This window comes from Gekko japonicus, unplaced genomic scaffold, assembly GCF_001447785.1.
Source record: "Gekko japonicus isolate JY-2015 unplaced genomic scaffold, Gekko_japonicus_V1.1 scaffold1121, whole genome shotgun sequence".
Classification (NCBI taxonomy): Eukaryota; Metazoa; Chordata; class Lepidosauria; order Squamata; family Gekkonidae; genus Gekko; species Gekko japonicus.
The window spans coordinates 466,912-485,163 of record NW_015161433.1 but is presented as its reverse complement, the minus strand read 5'-3'; the positions used below and the strand labels follow the sequence as shown (position 1 = coordinate 485,163).

Below are 18,252 nucleotides of genomic sequence, written 5' to 3'. Positions count from 1 at the left end.
GGAGGGAGGGAGAGAGGGAGGGAGGGAGGGAGAGGAGCATGCAGGGCCCCCATGCTCCAGCCCACTTCCCAGCTGCCCAAGGAGGTACATCGGCCAGGTGGAGGCCCCTCCAGGCTCAGGCCTCCCTGCGCCCCTTCGCACGTCGAGGCGCACCTGAATTAACGCACGGAGGACAAAGGCACTGCCTGGCCGGCCTGGGGGCTGGGTAGGCACGGGATGGAGCTGGCAGGAGGAGGAGGAGGAGGACCCATGGCATCTGGAAAGGCCCCAGATGGTGGGAGAGGAACCTGCGTGGCTTCATGGTGCCCCTCCAGCAGTCACCACCTTGGCAAGCATGGTAAAGGGCATGCTCTGTCTCTTGCAGCTGAGGAAAGGAGGGCAAAGCCCCTGGGAATGTGGCCAGACAGCATATTCTTGGCATTTGGAGAAAAGGGGCAAGTGGGGAATCACTTGGAGCCAACAAGCAAGATGGGGCTCGTCCTGGGGAGCCTAAGGAAATGTCCTTATGCACTACTCCACAGGGAGGGCGTTTCAGAGGGTTGCCTTCTTGGCCTGCATTAGAACAGGATAATCCAGGCCAACCAGATCTTGCCAGATCTCGGAAGCTAAGCAGGGTCAGTCCTTGCTAGTCCTTGGATGGGGGACCCCCAAGGAAGTCCAGGGTTGCTATGCAGCGGCAGGCAACAGCAAACCACCTCTGAACGTCACTTGCCTTGGAAACTCTGCAGGGCTACCATAATTCAGCAAAATGCCCCCCCCCTCAAATTTAGGTGTCCCACAAAGGGATCTTAAAGTTAGGGTTGCCAACCTCCAGGTAGTGGATGGCAACCTCCTGGGATTGCAACTGCTCTCCAGATAACAGAGATAAGTGTTCACCTGGAGAAAATAGCTGCTTTGGAAGGTGGACACAATGGCACTATACCCCGTAGAAGTCCTCCCCTAAACCCCACCTTCCACAGGTTCCACCCCCTCCCCAATATCTCCATGTATTTCCCAACCCAGAGCTGGCAGCCCTGCTTAAAGTGCCATGGATGCCCGTCCTGTAGGAGAGGAACCCCTTAGGCAAAGGTGGGCAAATGGCAGCCCTTGGCCAGCAGCTGGCCAAGAAGATGTCAAACAGCTTGTCAGGGGGGTTCAGCTTGCTGAGCTGCAGCATCGGCCACATCTCCTGGTCCAGCGTGTGCTATGGATGGCTCCAGGATGGATGTGGGTGACTCTTGTGCACAGCAGTGGAAATGGAAGGAGGCAGCCTTCTACTTGCAGCCCTCAAAGTAGGGAGAGACCCAGCTGTGGCCCTCAGGCCCCCAAATCTGCCCCCTCCTCCTTGAAAGGAAGGCTCATTTTCCCAAACTGACATGCTTTCTAAAAGGACAGGATAGGAAGCAGAGTGGTATGGACCATGGCTCAGGGGAAGAGCCTCTGCTTTGCATGCAGAAGGTCCCAGGTTCAATCCCCGACATCTCCAGTTAAAGGGATCAGGCAGCAGGTGATGCGAAAGGGCCAGTTTGGTGTGGTGGTTAAGAGCACGGACTCTAATCTTCTGGGAGAATTGGGTTTGATTCCCTACTCTTCCACATGGAGCTGCTGGTGTGACCTTGGGTCAGTCACAAGTTCTCTTAGAGCTGTTCTCTTAAGAGCAGTTCTCTCAGAGCTCTCTCAGTCCCACCTACCTCACAGGGTGTCTGTTGTGGGGAGGGGAAGCGAAGGAGATTGTAAACTGCTCTGTGACTCTTCTGGGTAGCGAAGGGTGGGGTATAAATCCAATCTCCTTCTTCACCCTGAAAACCTGGAGAGCCGCTGCTAGTCTGAGTAGGCAATACTTGATGTTAATGGATCAAGTCTCTGATTCAGTATAAGGCAGCTTCATGTGCATTCATGAGATTGGAGAGGGGCTGTGGATCAGTTAAGTGTGCAGACTCTAATCTGGAAGAACTGGGTTTGATTCCCCACTCCTCCACTTGCACCTGCTGGATGACCTTGGGCAAGTCAGGGCTGTTCTTGAAAGAACAGTTCTCAAAAGAGCTCTCTCAGCCCCACCTACCTCACAGGGTGTCTGTTGTGGGTAGGGGAAGAGAAAGGAGTTTGTAAGCCGCTCTGAGACTCCAAGTGAAGGGCGGGGTATAAATCCAATCTCCTCCTCCTCCTCCTTAGACAAGACTGACTTTGATGGACTGAGGATCTGATTAATCCATTTGACAGCAGCTCCGTATGTTCACATGTTATGATTTGAGGAGATGCGACTGACATTTTCTAGCAACCGTTAAATGCAGCTGCAAGAAAAAGGGGCATATTGAGGCCCCAACAGGATGTCCCTTCCTTGTTGAAAAATGCACTGTGGCTCTTGTCCCCTTTTGCACATGTGGTTGAAAAGTCGGGTTGGGGGGCTCAAAGCAGGTTAATCATTGATTTGCCAAACCCCTGCTTCGAATAGTAGTTCCTGGCACAGTAGTTTGTGGCACAGCTAAGACCTGCTTAAATTAGCATCATAGAGCTGGAAGGAACATCCAAGGTCATCTAGTCCAACCCCCTGCACAAAGCAGGAAATTCACAAATACCTCCCCCTACTGATTAGCAGGGCTCTTTTGGTAGAAAAAACCCAACAGGAACTCATTAGTATAACAGGCCACACCCAACAGCAGAAACATATTAGCATGTTAGGCCACACCCCTGACAGCACAGCTCATTAGCTTATTAGGCCACACCCAACAGCAGAAACTCATTAGCATATTAGGCCACACCCCTGACAGCACAGCTCATTGGCATATTAGGCCACTCCCCCATGTTACCAGAAGTGTGGTCATCCAGCCACACCCACCTTTTGCTTGTTATTCTGTTTACCTTGTTTGTTGTCAAAACGGTCCAGGGCTTTTTTTGTAGCAGGAACTCCTTTGCATGTTAGGCCACATACCCCTAATGTAGCTGTTGGGTGTGGCTTATTATGCCAACTCAGGAGCCAGCCGGAACTCCGTTCCTGTGCGTTCCTGCCAAAAATATCCCTGCTGATTAGCATCAATGTATGTGAATTTTTGGATATCATCGTAATGAATTTAAAGTATTTGAGGCTAAGACCATGTTATCAGTATTCCTTTTTCTCCCTCCAAGCCATTCAAATGTTTATTGTGCTAATTCTGCAAAGTATTTCATAAGCTCTACATTTGCTCCACAAAGTAATCTCTGTTTTTGAAGTTTTCTAAGCACTATATTCGGTGTCCATAACTTTATTTATCACCATGTTCCTGACTCTCAGAAATTGGACAGAAAATTAATTTACAAAAACATTAAAAAGCCAGTATATAAATATTGTGCTTGTAATTTGGATATCAAAAATGATATTGATATTCTTCTGGAAGCCCAGGCATATTGGATCTTCATAATTTTGATTGGTAAGGAGCCCCCTTCACCCTGCTAGGACCCAAAGCTGCTTACATTGTTCTCTCTTCCATTTTATCCACATAATATTTTATCTTCATAACAACCTTGTTATTAGACTGAGAGTTTGTGACTGGCCCAAGGTCACCCAATGAGCTTCCATGGCAGAGTGGGTCTCCCAGATCCTAGTCTGACAATCTAACCATTACATTATACTGCTTCTCATGGACTTGGCACACTTAACCTAGTAAGGGTGTTTGTCAATCATTTGACAGAACCCTGAGAATGAAATCATTTTCTTCATTAAATCATTATCCTTTTGTATAAGACTAGATGTGGATCATTCCTGCTAATAACGGTGTGTAGACTTATTCTCTGAAAGGAAGAGTTTTAATACATGACAAAATATATACATCAAAGCCTTAGGGAAAATCCTCATGTAGCACTATATATTCTCTCTTAATCGAATCCAACATTTTAATATTTCCCATTCTGTGAGAATTATATATATTCTAAAAAATGGCCAGATGTTCACATTCAGAAAGTACACAAAATTAGTAAGGAGAGCTGAAATCTTGTTTGTAATCACTTTAAGAGGCTGACTAAAATATTTTAGTCAAATATTTGGTTAAGGCATACTTGAAATATACCCACTCTAAAGGTGGTAATATGCATTCTGAATATGTCATTAATTTTAAATTTACTTTGCTAGTTGTATCTAAGAGGGTCTGAGTGACCTACTGGTTTCCATTAGTGCCACCTGCTGGCTGATTACACTTGTGCAAATGAAGTTTACCTTTTGAAGTTTGAGTCCAGGGGCACCTTTAAGACCATCAGAGTTTAATTCTGGGTATAAACTTTTGTGTGCATGCATACTTCTTCAGACACATTGAAACAAGACTTCCTCAACCAATACATATAGGTAGAGAGGGTGGGGCCAGGAAGGGCTAGTTAGAGTGAAGATGCATAAGTAACTGAGCAGTAAGTTTAGATAAGATCTAATTAAAGCAGTTGGTAAGAGCTGCGGTGGCTCAAGTGGTTAAGACGCTGAACTGCAGGCTGTGGAAGGTTAGTAGTTCAGCAGTTCGAGACCTGAGTGGGCCGCATGATAGCGTGAGCTCCCGTCTCTAGTTCCAGCTCCTGCCAACCTAGCAGTTCGAAAGCAAGAAATTGCAAGTAGATAAATAGGTACCACTTCGGTGGGAAGGTAACAGCGTTCTGTGCACCTTGGTGTTTAGTCATGCCGGCCACATGACCACGGGAACGTCTTCGGACAGCGCTGGCTCTTCGGCTTTGAAACGGAGATGAGCACCACAACCCTAGAGTCGGATTCGACTGGCTTTCGAGCAAGGGAACCTTTACCTTTTTAAGACCTGTGAATAGCAGCAAATTAGCATACAGATAATAAAAGAGTTAACAAACAGATATGAGAACTAAGTTTTGAGTCCAGTGGCACCTTTAAGACCAACAATATTTAATTCTGGGTAAAAGTGAGAACTGAGTGACTTAGCACATGTAGTGAGATAAGAACCCAATATCTCTGTTATGCCCTAGGAGTTCCATTGTCCTGAGTGTTATAATAACTTGTAATTCAGCAGTCTCCCATTCCAGTCTGTTTCTGAAATTCTTTTGCAATAAAACAGCTACTTTGAGGTCTTTTTTCCATTTGTTTGTGTGTTTAGGTCTTCAATCCAGCATCTTCACTGAAGACAGTTCTAGTTCCAACTTTCTACCAGACATGTAAACAGCTATATTGCAACAGGAAATGGAAAAGCACTTTCCAAAAAGCTGTTGGAGACAAATATTAAGCTCTGAGAAAGATACCATTCACTGCGTCATCACTCACTCTTTTCCAAGCAGTTTACTTAGGCCTGCAAATAATTCCTTTTCTCTAGGATTACCAACCTCAAAGCAGGGTCTAAAATTCTCCTGGAATTACAACTGATTTTCATTGTACATAGATCAGTTCTTCAGGAGGAAATGGCAGCTTTGGAGGGTTGACTATACTGACTTTTCTCAGTGTTAAGAGGGAAAAAAGCCACTTGGAAGTCCGACAGAATGATGCCAGCCAACAGCAGTCCCATCCCTCTCTCAATATTCAACCTGCTTTTTGACTTTAGTGTTTTAATAGACAACAAGAAGTTTCTCTTAGTCTCTTTAATATATCATAAAATGTCTATGATCATAGAGCAAATACCCTCTGGAGCTATTCTAGGACTTTACTTTCTCCTAGACTTTATGGTATCTAGGGTTGCCAAGCACAGCATGGCAAATGGCAGGAGTCCAGAGGGCTGGGGAAATGGAGGAGTGTGCCAGCAACAGTGTGACATCTTGTCTGAGGCAAACCGGGAAATGATATGAGTTCTGTCTAGGAATTGAGTAAGACTCAATGGTTTTACTCCAGAAGTGACATCACACTATCAGTTGGATGGTGATTTTTTTTTGCTTATTTGTCTCTGAGTAACAGAGCTCTGTTGGTAAAAAAAAAAAGTACCAGATTGAGATCCAGACTAGGCTGTTCCTGAGCATCCACTCTCTCTTTCTCTGGCTGGGTGGGGCAAGCCGGTGCATGAGGATCAGAACTTAGGAAAGCCCTGAAAAAAGGTGTGGGTCCTCAGTATCAGTGAGTACCATCACAAACAAAACAAAACAAAACCAGAAGTGATGCGCGACGTCGACCACGTTGAAGGCGTGGCCCCGATCGTCGGAGGGAAAACCATAGAGTTTCCCCTCCAACGATCGAGGCCATGCCCCCAACGTGATTGACATGGTTGCATCCCCTCTGGTGATGCAGCCATGCTGCGCTTCGGGGGGGCGGAGTCCTCCCCGGGGCCCGATTCCGTGGCGGTGGAAATCGGGTCTCCAAAGTGGGGGGTTACCCGCACCCACTTGGCAGCCCTAAGTCACACGTACCCTTAGCCTAACCTACTTCACAGGGTTGTTGTGAGGATAAAATGGAGGAGAGGAGAATGATGTAAGTTGCTTTGGGTCCCCATTGGGGACAAAAGTGGCATATAAATTAAATTAAATAAAAATAAAATAAAAATACTCCATTGGCTATTTGGGTAATTATACACATGCTTTTCATTGTCTGTTAAAATGTATTTTGGATCCCCTGCATAATAAACAGCCTACCACTCTAAAATGGGGATTTTTTTTTGTTTAGACTCTTAAGTTTGTTCGAGCCTATCTAGGGCGACCACCACGGCAGAGAGAATTGCTATAGTATCCCTACATTGCCACTTATCAAACAGTCTATTAGTGGTCTGTGGCTTAGCGAAGACCATTAGTGGCAATGGCTGGCCAAGGGATACCAGTGCTCATGGAGCGGGGAAAGTATAGTAGTGGGACTAGGCACAACCCCAAAGAGCACTGAGGTCGGGGTCCCAGAACCGACTGGCCCTACCAGGCCCCAAGGATGCCAGACTCACCACTACTAGGGCCAGGGCCTTTTAACTGTCTGGAAGGGCTCATCCCTAATGGGCAGTTAGCCCTGGGAAACAGGGCTAGGCTTATGCAGTTCCACGGGGCCTGCAAGATGGAGCTCTTCCACCAGGCTTTCAACTAGGAGCTGCCGCCCCCAACCACCAATGAGCTCGCCCGTAGTACTAACATCTGGCTGCTACCACTGTGCTCCGGAAGATCATTGAGCGAAACTGTCTGGAAGGGCTCATCCCTAATGGGCAGTTAGCCCTGGGAAACAGGGCTAGGGAAAGTTGACCTTTCGGTATGGGATAGGAAATTCTCAGAAAGTCATATTATATTATTCCTGCCAGAATTCATATGCCATTATGTAATGATACCCCCTTACCTGGATAGCGCAGGCTAGCCTGATCTCATAGGATCTCAGAAGCAAAGCAAGGACGGCCCTAGCTAGTATTTGGATGGGAGACCTCCAAAGAATACCAGCGTTGTGATGCAGAGGCAGGCAATGGCAAATCACCTCTGAATGACTCTTGCCTTGAAAACCCTACGGGGTTGCCATAAATCAGCTGTGTCTTGATGGCACTTTCCACCACAATGATACCCTGAAATATACAGCCTACAACGAATTGAGGGGATTATTGGGCCCACACTCCTGTGCATAGGCCTACAGGGCTCACATTTAACACCATTTTAGACAGTTTTGCAGAAGACGTGTGGTTTGGATAAACTGAGTCTGAAAGAGAGGACAGTAGGTTTCCCAAGTCCCACTTGGGAAATTCCAGGAAATTTGGGATTGGTGTTTAGGGTTGCCAGCCCCCTAGCAACCCTCAGGAGGTTTGGGGGTGGAGTTAGTCAATATGTGATGCTGCAATGTCCTTTCCAGCCAAGGAACTGGAAGTGACATTGCAGCAACTGTACTCCCTCCCCCTTTTGCTGCTCCAACTGCACCAGGCAGCAGCAGATGGCTGTAGTGGGGAGCTCTGGTTTCCCTGTGCCTGGGGAGGGTGGTGTTTGGGCCCCAGGTGGATGTGATGCCACAGAGATCACTTTCTGAAGCTGTCTTTTTCTCCAGAGGAACTGAACTCTTTGTTGTCTGAAGGTCAGTTGTAGTTCTGGAAGTAGGTTTGCCAAGTCCCCCCGGGGGGCGGGGAAACCCCCACCCCAGAGGCCTGTTCCCCGCCGCCGGCGGATCGGGCCCCGGGGGGAAACCCACCCCCAAAGTACGTGATGTGCACATCATCCGGAAGTGACGCGACCACGCCAGGCACGCTGGGGGCGGGGCCATGGTCATGCGAGGGAAAACTCTATGTATGCACACTTACATTTTCTTCTAAGCTATTTAGAAACAGTCTGTTTTAGCTCTTGTTTATAGTAGAAAGAGCACTGAACTGTATTCATCTATAACTTTACCTGTCCTCTTGATATCCTTGATCTCTAGTCACTGCAGCACTCCTTGACATCTTTAACAAATATAGCATGGTTTCAGAAGGACACACATGCTGTACAAAGGAAGACATTCAAGTGGCTGTTAACAATAAAGTTGACAAAACACAAAGACTAAAAAACCCCCATAGATTCACAGAGTTTTGGAAGACATAGGTGGGGGCTGGAGATCTCTAGGACTTACAACTGATCTCCAGAAGACAGAGATGGAGAAAATTGCTGCTTTCTAGGGTAGGTTGTATGGCATTATACTATGTTGAGGTCCCCAAACCCCACTCTCCTCAAGGCTCCCTCCTCAAATCTCCAGGAATTTCCCAACCAGTAGTTGGCAACCCTAGGAAGGTAACTGTGAAGGCCATCTAGGTCAGCCCGCTGCTCAGTGCAACTACATCTCTGACAGATGACCATTCAGAGTTTGCTTAAATATAAACCAGGAAGAATAAAAGCTGCTCTGGAATGTTCTATGGCACTTCTAAAAATCACTATCCCAAGCTTATATCTGATAGTTTGTTAGAAATGCAAAAGCTGCTCTGGAATGTTCTATGGCACTCCTAAAAACCACCATCCCAAGCTTTGCCCATCTGATAGTTTGTTAGAAATGCTGTCGTTAATAGCTGCTCCAATATGGGCTTCATTACTATAAATGGGAAACTGCAATGACTACATTACTTACAGGCACACAGTAAGCAGCAGTGTGGATTAACTTTATTTATATGAATTACCATTGTTATCACTTATGGTCTTGACAAATAAATCACTATGTACAGAGGCAGGGCTTTTTTTCTGGGGGAATGTGAAGGAATGGTGTTCCAGGACCTTTGGCAAAATTCGTTTTAAAATGTTTAAAAGTTCATGAATTTCAGTATACAGATTGAAAACTTCATTTCCCTCTTGAAAGTTCCGGTACCTTTTAAAAAAGAAAAAGAAAAAAAGCCCTGTGCAGAGGTGAGCAAAGCTTGTCTGAAGTGTTTTATGAATTGGATACATGAAAAATTCAGTGTCCTGGATTAGAGCTGTCTGGATGTAGCTTCTAGTAGTATCAAAACTGTCTTGTCCATCAAGCAATATGTTTTCTGCCTCTGTCAGAAGCACGCTGTAAAGAATGGTGTTAATGGCTGTGAATGGTTGATGACAGGATTGTTCCCAACTAGGTCCAGGAAGGCCACATGATACACCCATTTGTTTTAGCTCTAGAGTAAATTTTGAAGAGTGAAAGAGTTCATAGTTCAGGAAGCTGTGAAGTGGTTGATAAATATTTCTCTTTGAACATCCCCTCTCCCAAATTCAAGTTACATAAGCAAAGGAACATACATGATGACTAGATGCCTAGTTTGCTGGGAACCATCTTGTAGTAGTCCTTAATCACCTGGGAGCTGTGGAGCAAACTTTAGTGTTTGCTATAAACAATTCTCCTTCAGTGCTTGTAATTTACTTTGCTAGAAGAACAGTTTGGCCTAGATGGTAGAAGAGCCTTTGCTTTTATCTGTCCTCCTGAACAGCTGGAGACAGATAAGAGTGGAGACATTCTGGCCTAGCCAGAGAGTCTGCTTGAATTCCTTTGACTCTCTTGCTGTTTTCCTTGCAGTGCATTTACACATACATTTTTGAGAGTTGGTGTGGTTTTTCCCACCCTGGTGTAACCCTGTGCAACACACACACACTTGGTCCCATGCCATCATATTGTGAAGTCATAGGTCAAACACTGGAGCAGCATACTTCTCCTGTCCCCTCTAAAAGACCCATAGGAAGGAACTCTTTCATAATGAATCCCTGAATAAGAGGTCATTGTTATCCCACCTGAATCTTCACGGGGTCCATAACTTTGCCCATAAAAATCCATTGTTCTTTTCCCCCTTCCTCCAATGACCCTAAGTTCAACAAGTTTGGGGGAACTGTCAGTATAACATTTATAGCATCAAATTACAGAGGCATATATAAAAAGGTAAAGGTTCCCTTGCTCGAAAGCCAGTCGAATCCAACTCTAGGGTTGCGGTGCTCATCTCCGTTTCAAAGCCGAAGAGCCAGCGCTGTCTGAAGACATTTCCGTGGTCATGTGGCCGGCATGACTAAACGCCAAGGCGCACGGAACGCTGTTACCTTCCCACCGAAGTGGTACCTATTTATCTACTTGCAATTTCTTGCTTTCGAACTGCTAGGTTGGCAGGAGCTGGAACTAGAGACGGGAGCTCACTCTGTCTTGCGGCACCTGGGTCTCGAACTGCTGAACTACTGACCTTCCACAGCCTGCAGTTCGGCGTCTTAACCACTTGAGCCACCGCAGCTCCAGAGAGGCATATATACATCACTTGAAAAGACCAAAAAATACTTTGTAATACCTGTTCTACTCTTTAGCTTAAATTGGCATAGTCATCTAAATAACACAAATTAACAAAGGGACAGAAATGCTTTTAAAATTTGGAGAGTAAATTTGGATAAGAACACTGATATGTAGCTGTTCTGGCTGAAATGACTAGCAATAAGATTCAGGATCTAATCATACCTCTCTGTTACTATACACAAAGCAGCAGCTACAAAGATATACCATTTAAGTATAGAAAGTCTGACTCTAGGGTTGCGGTGCTCATCTCCGTTTCAAAGCCGAAGAGCCAGCGCTGTCCGAAGACGTTTCCGTGGTCATGTGGCCGGCGTGACTAAACACCAAGGCGCATAGAATGCTGTTACCTTCCCACCGAAGTGGTACCGATTTATCTACTTGCAATTTCTTGCTTTCGAACTGCTAGGTTGGCAGGAGCTGGAACTAGAGACAGGAGCTCACTCCGTCATGCGGCAACTTGGGTCTCGAACTGCTGAACTACTGACCTTCCACAGCCTGCAGTTCAGCGTCTTAACCTCTTGAGCCACTGCAGCTCCTACTATACACAAAGTAGCCATCTAAGTAACACAAATTGACAAAGGGACAGAAATGCTTTTAAAATTTGGAGAGTAAATTTGGATAAGAACACTGAAATGTAGCTGCTCTGGCTGAAATGACTAGCAATATGATTCAGGATCTAATCATACCTCTCTGTTACTATACACAAAGCAGCAGCTACAAAGATATACCATTTAAGTATAGAATTATGCCACATACAAATCATGATTGGATATACAGACTGACAAAAGCTTGTAAGAACCACCTTTGAAAATGGTGTCTATGCAAGATGAAAGGAATGTTGGAGTAGGTGCAATATGGAAGGGACCAGCAACCTTAGAATGGGCGTTCTCTGTTATAGCACCAAAATTTTGTGGGAAACCCCCCCCCCCGGTAGATTTGTCTCCCTCTGTCAGAGTATTTTGCCAGCAGGTGAAGACTTTTTATTTCATCTGGTATACCCCCAATAATGGCTACTTACTCTGATCATGGTGTTTTAAAAAATGTTTTAAGTAAAGTAAAGGACATGGGAGTTGCTACCTGAACAGATGGGCAATTCAGGATGCTTCCTAAAATCAGTTAAAATACTACCAGATATAGAACGAACTCCTTCACCCTATATGAACAATGCTTGATATAGTGATTTTTCATCTGTGAGTTCCCTGTTCTGGGGCTATATATCTTAAATAATCATGGAAGTCTGGAGAAACTGATGTTCCAACCATTAGTTTCTACAGTGTTGTTACACACCTGGGTGCTCCTTACCTCTTCGCAGCTACCAACTATATTGTGTCATTAAAATGTCAGTAACTTTGGAGCAGAAATGCAATGATGAGCAATGCCATACAGATCACATGCCGTACATGAGGAACAAATGCAAATTTGCTTGTGCAATAGCTCTTAAGGAAAAACAAGGGTTGCAAAACCAGGATGTCAGTTGCCTTTTGTCATTGCTCTCTTCTTGTGGCCACAAGTGCATTCATAGACTACAATCCAATGATCCCTGGTGGGGAAGCAGGTGCCAGCAAGTCTGCTTCCCTGTAACAATGCAGGATATTCCAACCTTAGAATGGGCAACTTTGTAGAGAGAAAAATGAAGATGATATCTGTGTGTCTGGTTGTTGTCCTTAGGAAAATAATAGCTACCCTGAGGCAAATCTCGAAACAAGCAACCTTATGACAGGCAACTACAGACAAGAAAAAATTCTAACATGCAGCTAATCTTCCACGCAGAAATACCCTCAGCACACCACACCATTTGTATTACATCATGCAACATATACACTCAAAACAAAAGGAGATGTGTGATGTATTTCAAGTAAACTGCACATGAGAAAATCTACTGTCCATACAGTTTCAACACTGATGATCTAAACCCTTTCTGGTATTTGCTTTTAGTCTTTTGGAAGGACTGTTAACAGCAATCAGTGAACTCCACAACACGATAATGCATTTTATACATCCCTCAGTCACTGATGGCAAATTATAGTACACAGACATTAGTAGCCAAAAGTCTCTCATTTGCCATTACTGGGAGATGTTTAGAAAGACAAGGATGAAAGAAATGTTTGTGACATTCTTCCCACCATTCCTGTGCTATCTTGGACCATAAAGTTTTTATTTAATCTCATTTTGATCCATTATTGCCTTGATAAAGTCCAGACATGATTACAGCTATAAGATCTACGTGGGGCTGCCTTCAAAGATTATGCAGATGCTTCAGTTGGGCCAAAATGTGGGAGCTAGGGTCCATGCAATGACCATATTAAGACATATTAAGACAGCCAACTGGCTTCCTGTGGGATTTGTGGACTACTGTTCCTCCTTCCATTATTTCTATGATGAATTTGAACTATTTTATTCATTTGCCATTTTAAAATACTATATCAAATTAATTGCAGGGCCAATGGGTACAATCACACAAATGCAGTATTTATTATTTTTTTCTTTATATAAAAAACAACTACACAATAGGAGAGGGAAATATATATCTAAGAAGCTCAAAGCAGGGCAACATTTAAATGGAGACTAGAGTGCAGGTCCAAAATATCTGGTTTTTTAAATCCATGCCAAGATCTTAGTATATTAATTGAATGTGTGCATGAAACCAGGGCATGTATATCTACCTGCCAGGGTCCACTGGTCACAGTGGCACTTAAGCCACATAGCTGATGACCATATGCACAATGTCCTAATTAACTAATAAATATGGTCATATGTGTAAGTTAACAAACCTCCTTCCTTCCTTCTTGTTATCTTGAGAAATGTTAAAGAGCACTATTAATAAATATATAATATTCTCTTTAAAAATATCATTTTTGAATATATACTAGTATTGCCTGCTTACAATATTTAAGCCATAGAGCATAAAAGATTTTTCTTCCACTGGAAGAGAATACTTAAAAAAAAAAAGTTAAGAACTGCTTAAATCATATTCAAACAGAAGTAATTAACATTCATGCAATACTGCACTATTCATTAAGAAGTTTACTAACACTGCTCCACTCACACTAATACTTTACCAGTGGTGGAATCTTGGGCCTAGTCTGAAAGAACATTTAACTCTGTAAAGCTTATCTTTACTATTGACAATTCCAGCATCTTATATCCCAGTGAGGTCAGGCTATAAAGGAAATAAATAAGCATTTCTGTGTATTCCAGGAGAACTGCTGTGAAAAAATCATTAAGTGATTCTAAGGTCCAAAATAACTATGCCTGCCATCCTGCTGACACACGATGTCCTTTTCAAATGCAACCCACACTCCCTGCAAAGTACAGTCGCAACTCTTCTACCTCTGAGGAAGCCAGCCATTCTCAGCTATCTGCAGCTTTTGTTTCTTCATCCAGTCTTGTCTTTAGATGGATATATGAATACATCAGAAGTGAGGTAGTTGATACTGAATTAGGAGCTTTCAAAAAGATATGCATTGCAGTTTTTAAGAACTTGAAGAACATCCTGTTAAACAGGTCAATTAAGAACAACCAAGTTTCATCATTGTAGGAGCCCCAGTCTTAATAAGCAGAGTCTCATATTTGATAGAAGAGTTTGGTGCAGAAGAATGTGAAGAAGCAGGTCACAAGGATCAGAATAAAACACATTGTTTGCTGTAATCCTTGGCAATTTGAACGCAAATGAATAAATTCCTCTTCTTCTCTTACATCTGAAAAAAAGGAAAGAATAGCTAGTTAAGGGGGATATCAGCATGCAAATAATTTCAACAGATTTTCCAATTTCCTCCTAGCAGGTACTTAAGTTAAAGTGATCATCTGTAGAAGCCAATCACAGATTCCATTATTTGAGGAGAAATGCAAATAGAGGCCACTGAGGACCCTTTGAGGAACAACTGATAGCAACTTATCAGCCCTTGCAGGCATTAATCACAGAATAATCAAAAGTAAATAAAACCACTGGCAAAGAGCTTAGCCAATAACCTGACTGTATGCTCTTAACCCTTTCGCAGATGGGAAAAAAGTAGTCAGCAGAGATCTCAGATGGAAAAAAGTAGACAGCAGAGATTTTAACACCTCAAATCTGAACTCAAAATTTAGGTGGATCACATATTTGAAAGGTAGTTTACTTATAAGCTGTTGGTTTAGAGTCACATCCTAATTCTAATGAATTCAGTAGAAAGCTGCACTAAAACTACGGAGATTTCCTTTCAAATATATACATAAGGTGTCAGTTCACAGCCCACAATCCAAATACCGGTATACTGGAGTAATTCCTTTTGACTGTAATGGAGTGTGCAGAGGAGAAAGACATTGTTAGCTGTGTTGTTGAAAGAATAGGTCTTTTATGTCAGGAAGATTCAAAGATCATTGTGGGTGTGAGGGGAGGTGATTACTACCCAATTTAGGCAGGTTTTGTCCTTGTATGAATGGAATTTACCCAGTGATCTGCATATCTTGTAAAACTGGCCTCATCTATTTGGCCAGAGTTTGCTTAGATTAATGTTATTTACTTGTAATGAAATATGATCCTGCAGACAGAAAAGACAGGCTATAACAACCCGTCGTAGTGCAGTGGTTACAGTACTGGCCTATGACCCGGGAGACCCAGGTTTGAACCCCCACTTTGTCTTGAAGCTTGCTCGGTGACCTTGGGCTCTCAGCCTAGGCAAATGCACAGTTTTGTGATGAGAAAAAGGAAAAAGCCACTTTGGGTCTCCTTTGGGGAGAAAAGTGGGGAATAAAGTAAATAAATAAAATATGATCCAGTATGGCCTACGTGTAGAACAGCCAGATTCAAGTCCTGACACAGCCATGAAGGTTACTTGAACAGTGAAGGAGATTAATACATAAATACTCCTGGGCTCTTTGGAGTAAAGGTGGAATTAAAAAAAAATCATTCACAAACTAATTCCAGGCTTCTTACAGAATACTGCATTTCCCATAATTGTACACAGTTGCTCCAGCAGTGAAACATCAAAAGGATAACCCCTTTTTTCTTTGCCCATTAATCCTCTGTAGCTAGCATCACAACAAGACTTTAGTTTCAAAGGTTTGCAAATGCTGGTCTGCAAGAAGAACAGCTAGAAATGAATCAAGTAGAGACTAACAAGATTTTTGGGGTATGAGTTTTCGAGAGTAAAAGCTCTGTTATCTAACAAAGGGAGCTTTGACTCTTGGAAGCTCATACTTGAAAATCTCGTTGGTCTCTAAGGTGCCACTGGACCCCAATCTAACAAGATTCTATTTAACCCCCCCCCTTCTATATCCTTAGCAGTTGTATGACTGACATGTGAAGTTCTCCCAGGAGAGAATTTCTGAATTGCCATAGGGGAACTGAAGTGCAGACCTAAAGTGCAAAGGCAGATATGGGATATAATTGTGTCCACCTTAAACTGTGCTGTTCAACGGTTAATCCCTGCAGAGACCAGGTGGAAAATAACTCCTGCTGGGTTTTTGGCCTCAGGGCTGATGCATGAAAGACAGTGGTAAAAACTCAACTAAACATATGTTTTACATATAAGTAGAAGCAAAGATTGAAGGTCAAAGAAGAAGGGGACAGCAAAGGATGAGTTGGTTAGACTGTGTTCTCGAGGCAACAAACATGAAATTAAGCAAACTCCGGAGCACGATGGAAGACAGGAGGGCCTGGCGTGATGTGGTCCATGGGGTCATGAAGTCGGACTCGACTGTGGGACTGAACAACAAAGAAGCAAAGCAGGAGGACAGCTAGTTCCTTGTTGAGCCTAATTGCCCAATGAAAGACTTCAATTAGATAAAGTATTTAAATAACAGATACTCATCACTGCCTGGTTTTCATAGATAAGCCAGAAGGGACCATTATGATAATCTGATCTCAATTCCCCGTATGACTCACACCAGAATTCCACAGCTATTCCTGTTATTTCCTGTGGTTTCCCATACTTCTGCTGCCTCAGAGGGTTCAGGCATTCCACTAGCTCTGTGAGGGCTGGCTGATACATTCTGTAGGGTATTAAGCTTGAGAGCTCCATAACACCTCTGGTGGTGTTCAGTTTGAGGAGCTTGGCTACAGAAGACCTTTTTATCCCCTCATCATTTCTATTGCCTTTTCACTTTTAGACTTTAACCATGAACTGTTCCTAATCAGGTACTAGCACAATGCCTTGTGGTAGTTTATAGTCCTTTTATGACATCGTGGCTCAGAAGATCAATCCTAAACCCATCTATTTCGATTCAGTTCCAGTATATGTATGTGACCAAACATTTGACAACTGCTTTAGGACTGAATAGCATGAGAGACTGGATATCCACACCTTGTTGGATATTGCCCTATTTGATGTGAAAGACACTATAATTAACTACTGTTTTTTGTAGTTTCATTTGGAGGTTGTCATTGCCCCTTTCAAGAAAGCCAAAGGTGTAACACTTTGTTCATATCTATCTAGCATTCTACAGAGGATGCAGAGAAGACACCTCAAGATCAAAGTCAGAGATCTCCACCTCTCCCCTTTTACATCTCACCTAGTGAAGGCTTCTGGAGAATTCAAAAGCTTGCACACTGTTGTGTTATTTTGGTTAATACTAAGAAGTTACATGGCCACAGGGCTTTTTTTGTAGAAAACCCCCACCAAAAACTCATTTGGACAATAGGCCACACCCAACAGCAGAAACTCATTAGCATATTGGGCCACACCCTGACAATACAGCTTATTAGCATATTAGGCCACACCCCCATGCCATCCCTTGAAGGGAAGGGAAGGCAACTTAACATGTCTTCCCTTGGCTTGCCTGAGTGCCCCGCAGCTGCAGGGCGCCCAGGCTAGCTGGCCCTTGGACAAGCCAGGGAAAGCACAGGGAAGCATTTAAATGCCTCCCCAATCCTTCCAGCCCTTCCTGCCCAAAAATAGCCCTGCATGGCTACCTTCAATCTCTATCTATAGTTGATTTTCCAAGAACATTCCTCCTTACCACAGTTTTGTGTTTGTTCAGCTAGACAGTGCAGAACTCCATAACCACATCGACACAGCTGGCAACCTTTTTGTATCCATTCACCATGTGCGAATGGGCCACAGTTGCTGTCAATGACAAATCAGAAAGTTCAGCCTTTTATTATACTGCAAGAACCCTCCCAGCCCCCCTAGAAACGCATGCTTTCTAGCCTACTTCCATACCTTTCCCGTTCATCCCACTCACAGTATCTGCCAATGAAGTGTTTGGGGCATGCACAAAAGCTGCCCAGGATACAGGTCCCTCCATTTTGACAGCAATGCCGGTTAAGCGATTTACCTGAAAGTGAATATTCCACAGTTAACCAAGAAACAGACCTCTATTTGAACCTGCTTCCTTCACCCACCTCCTTGGGTCTTCCTAGCAGCCAAGGATCTTACAGAGATTGAATTTTATTGTCTTTCAGGGAACAATAAAATTAGCTGCCTGTTAAAACTGTTTGTTCAGTTAAGCTCAGTTTGTTTAGATAAGGATTAGAGGCAAACTACTAGGGATTACAGAATGGCCCAGCAGCAACCCCTGACATGTTGTTGGTGTGTGTGTGTATGGAGTTATCTGCATACACCACTTAAGCAGAAGCAGATCTCATTCAACACTCAAATTGCCACTGTATTTTCCTTTATTGCACTATGTCAGGGATTTACCCAACATAATGGAAAGTTCTGAGCTGAACTGCTAACCATTTGGAAATTGTGAAGCAAGGA

The 18,252-nt window shown here is 43.7% G+C and overlaps 1 protein-coding gene across 1 annotated transcript in view; it reads right to left on the bottom strand.

The window, feature by feature from the left end:
- Positions 1-14,137: 14,137 nt before the first annotated feature.
- Positions 14,138-18,252, bottom strand: part of TDGF1 (teratocarcinoma-derived growth factor 1) — a 57,306-nt gene continuing 53,191 nt past the window's right edge. Inside the window, exons 6-8 of the mRNA XM_015428978.1 lie at positions 17,713-17,827; positions 17,510-17,616; positions 14,138-14,271 (exon numbers count right to left, since the gene is read on the bottom strand). Coding sequence (XP_015284464.1) covers positions 14,138-14,271; positions 17,510-17,616; positions 17,713-17,827 — 356 coding nt within the window. The remainder of the gene's footprint in view (positions 14,272-17,509; positions 17,617-17,712; positions 17,828-18,252) is intronic.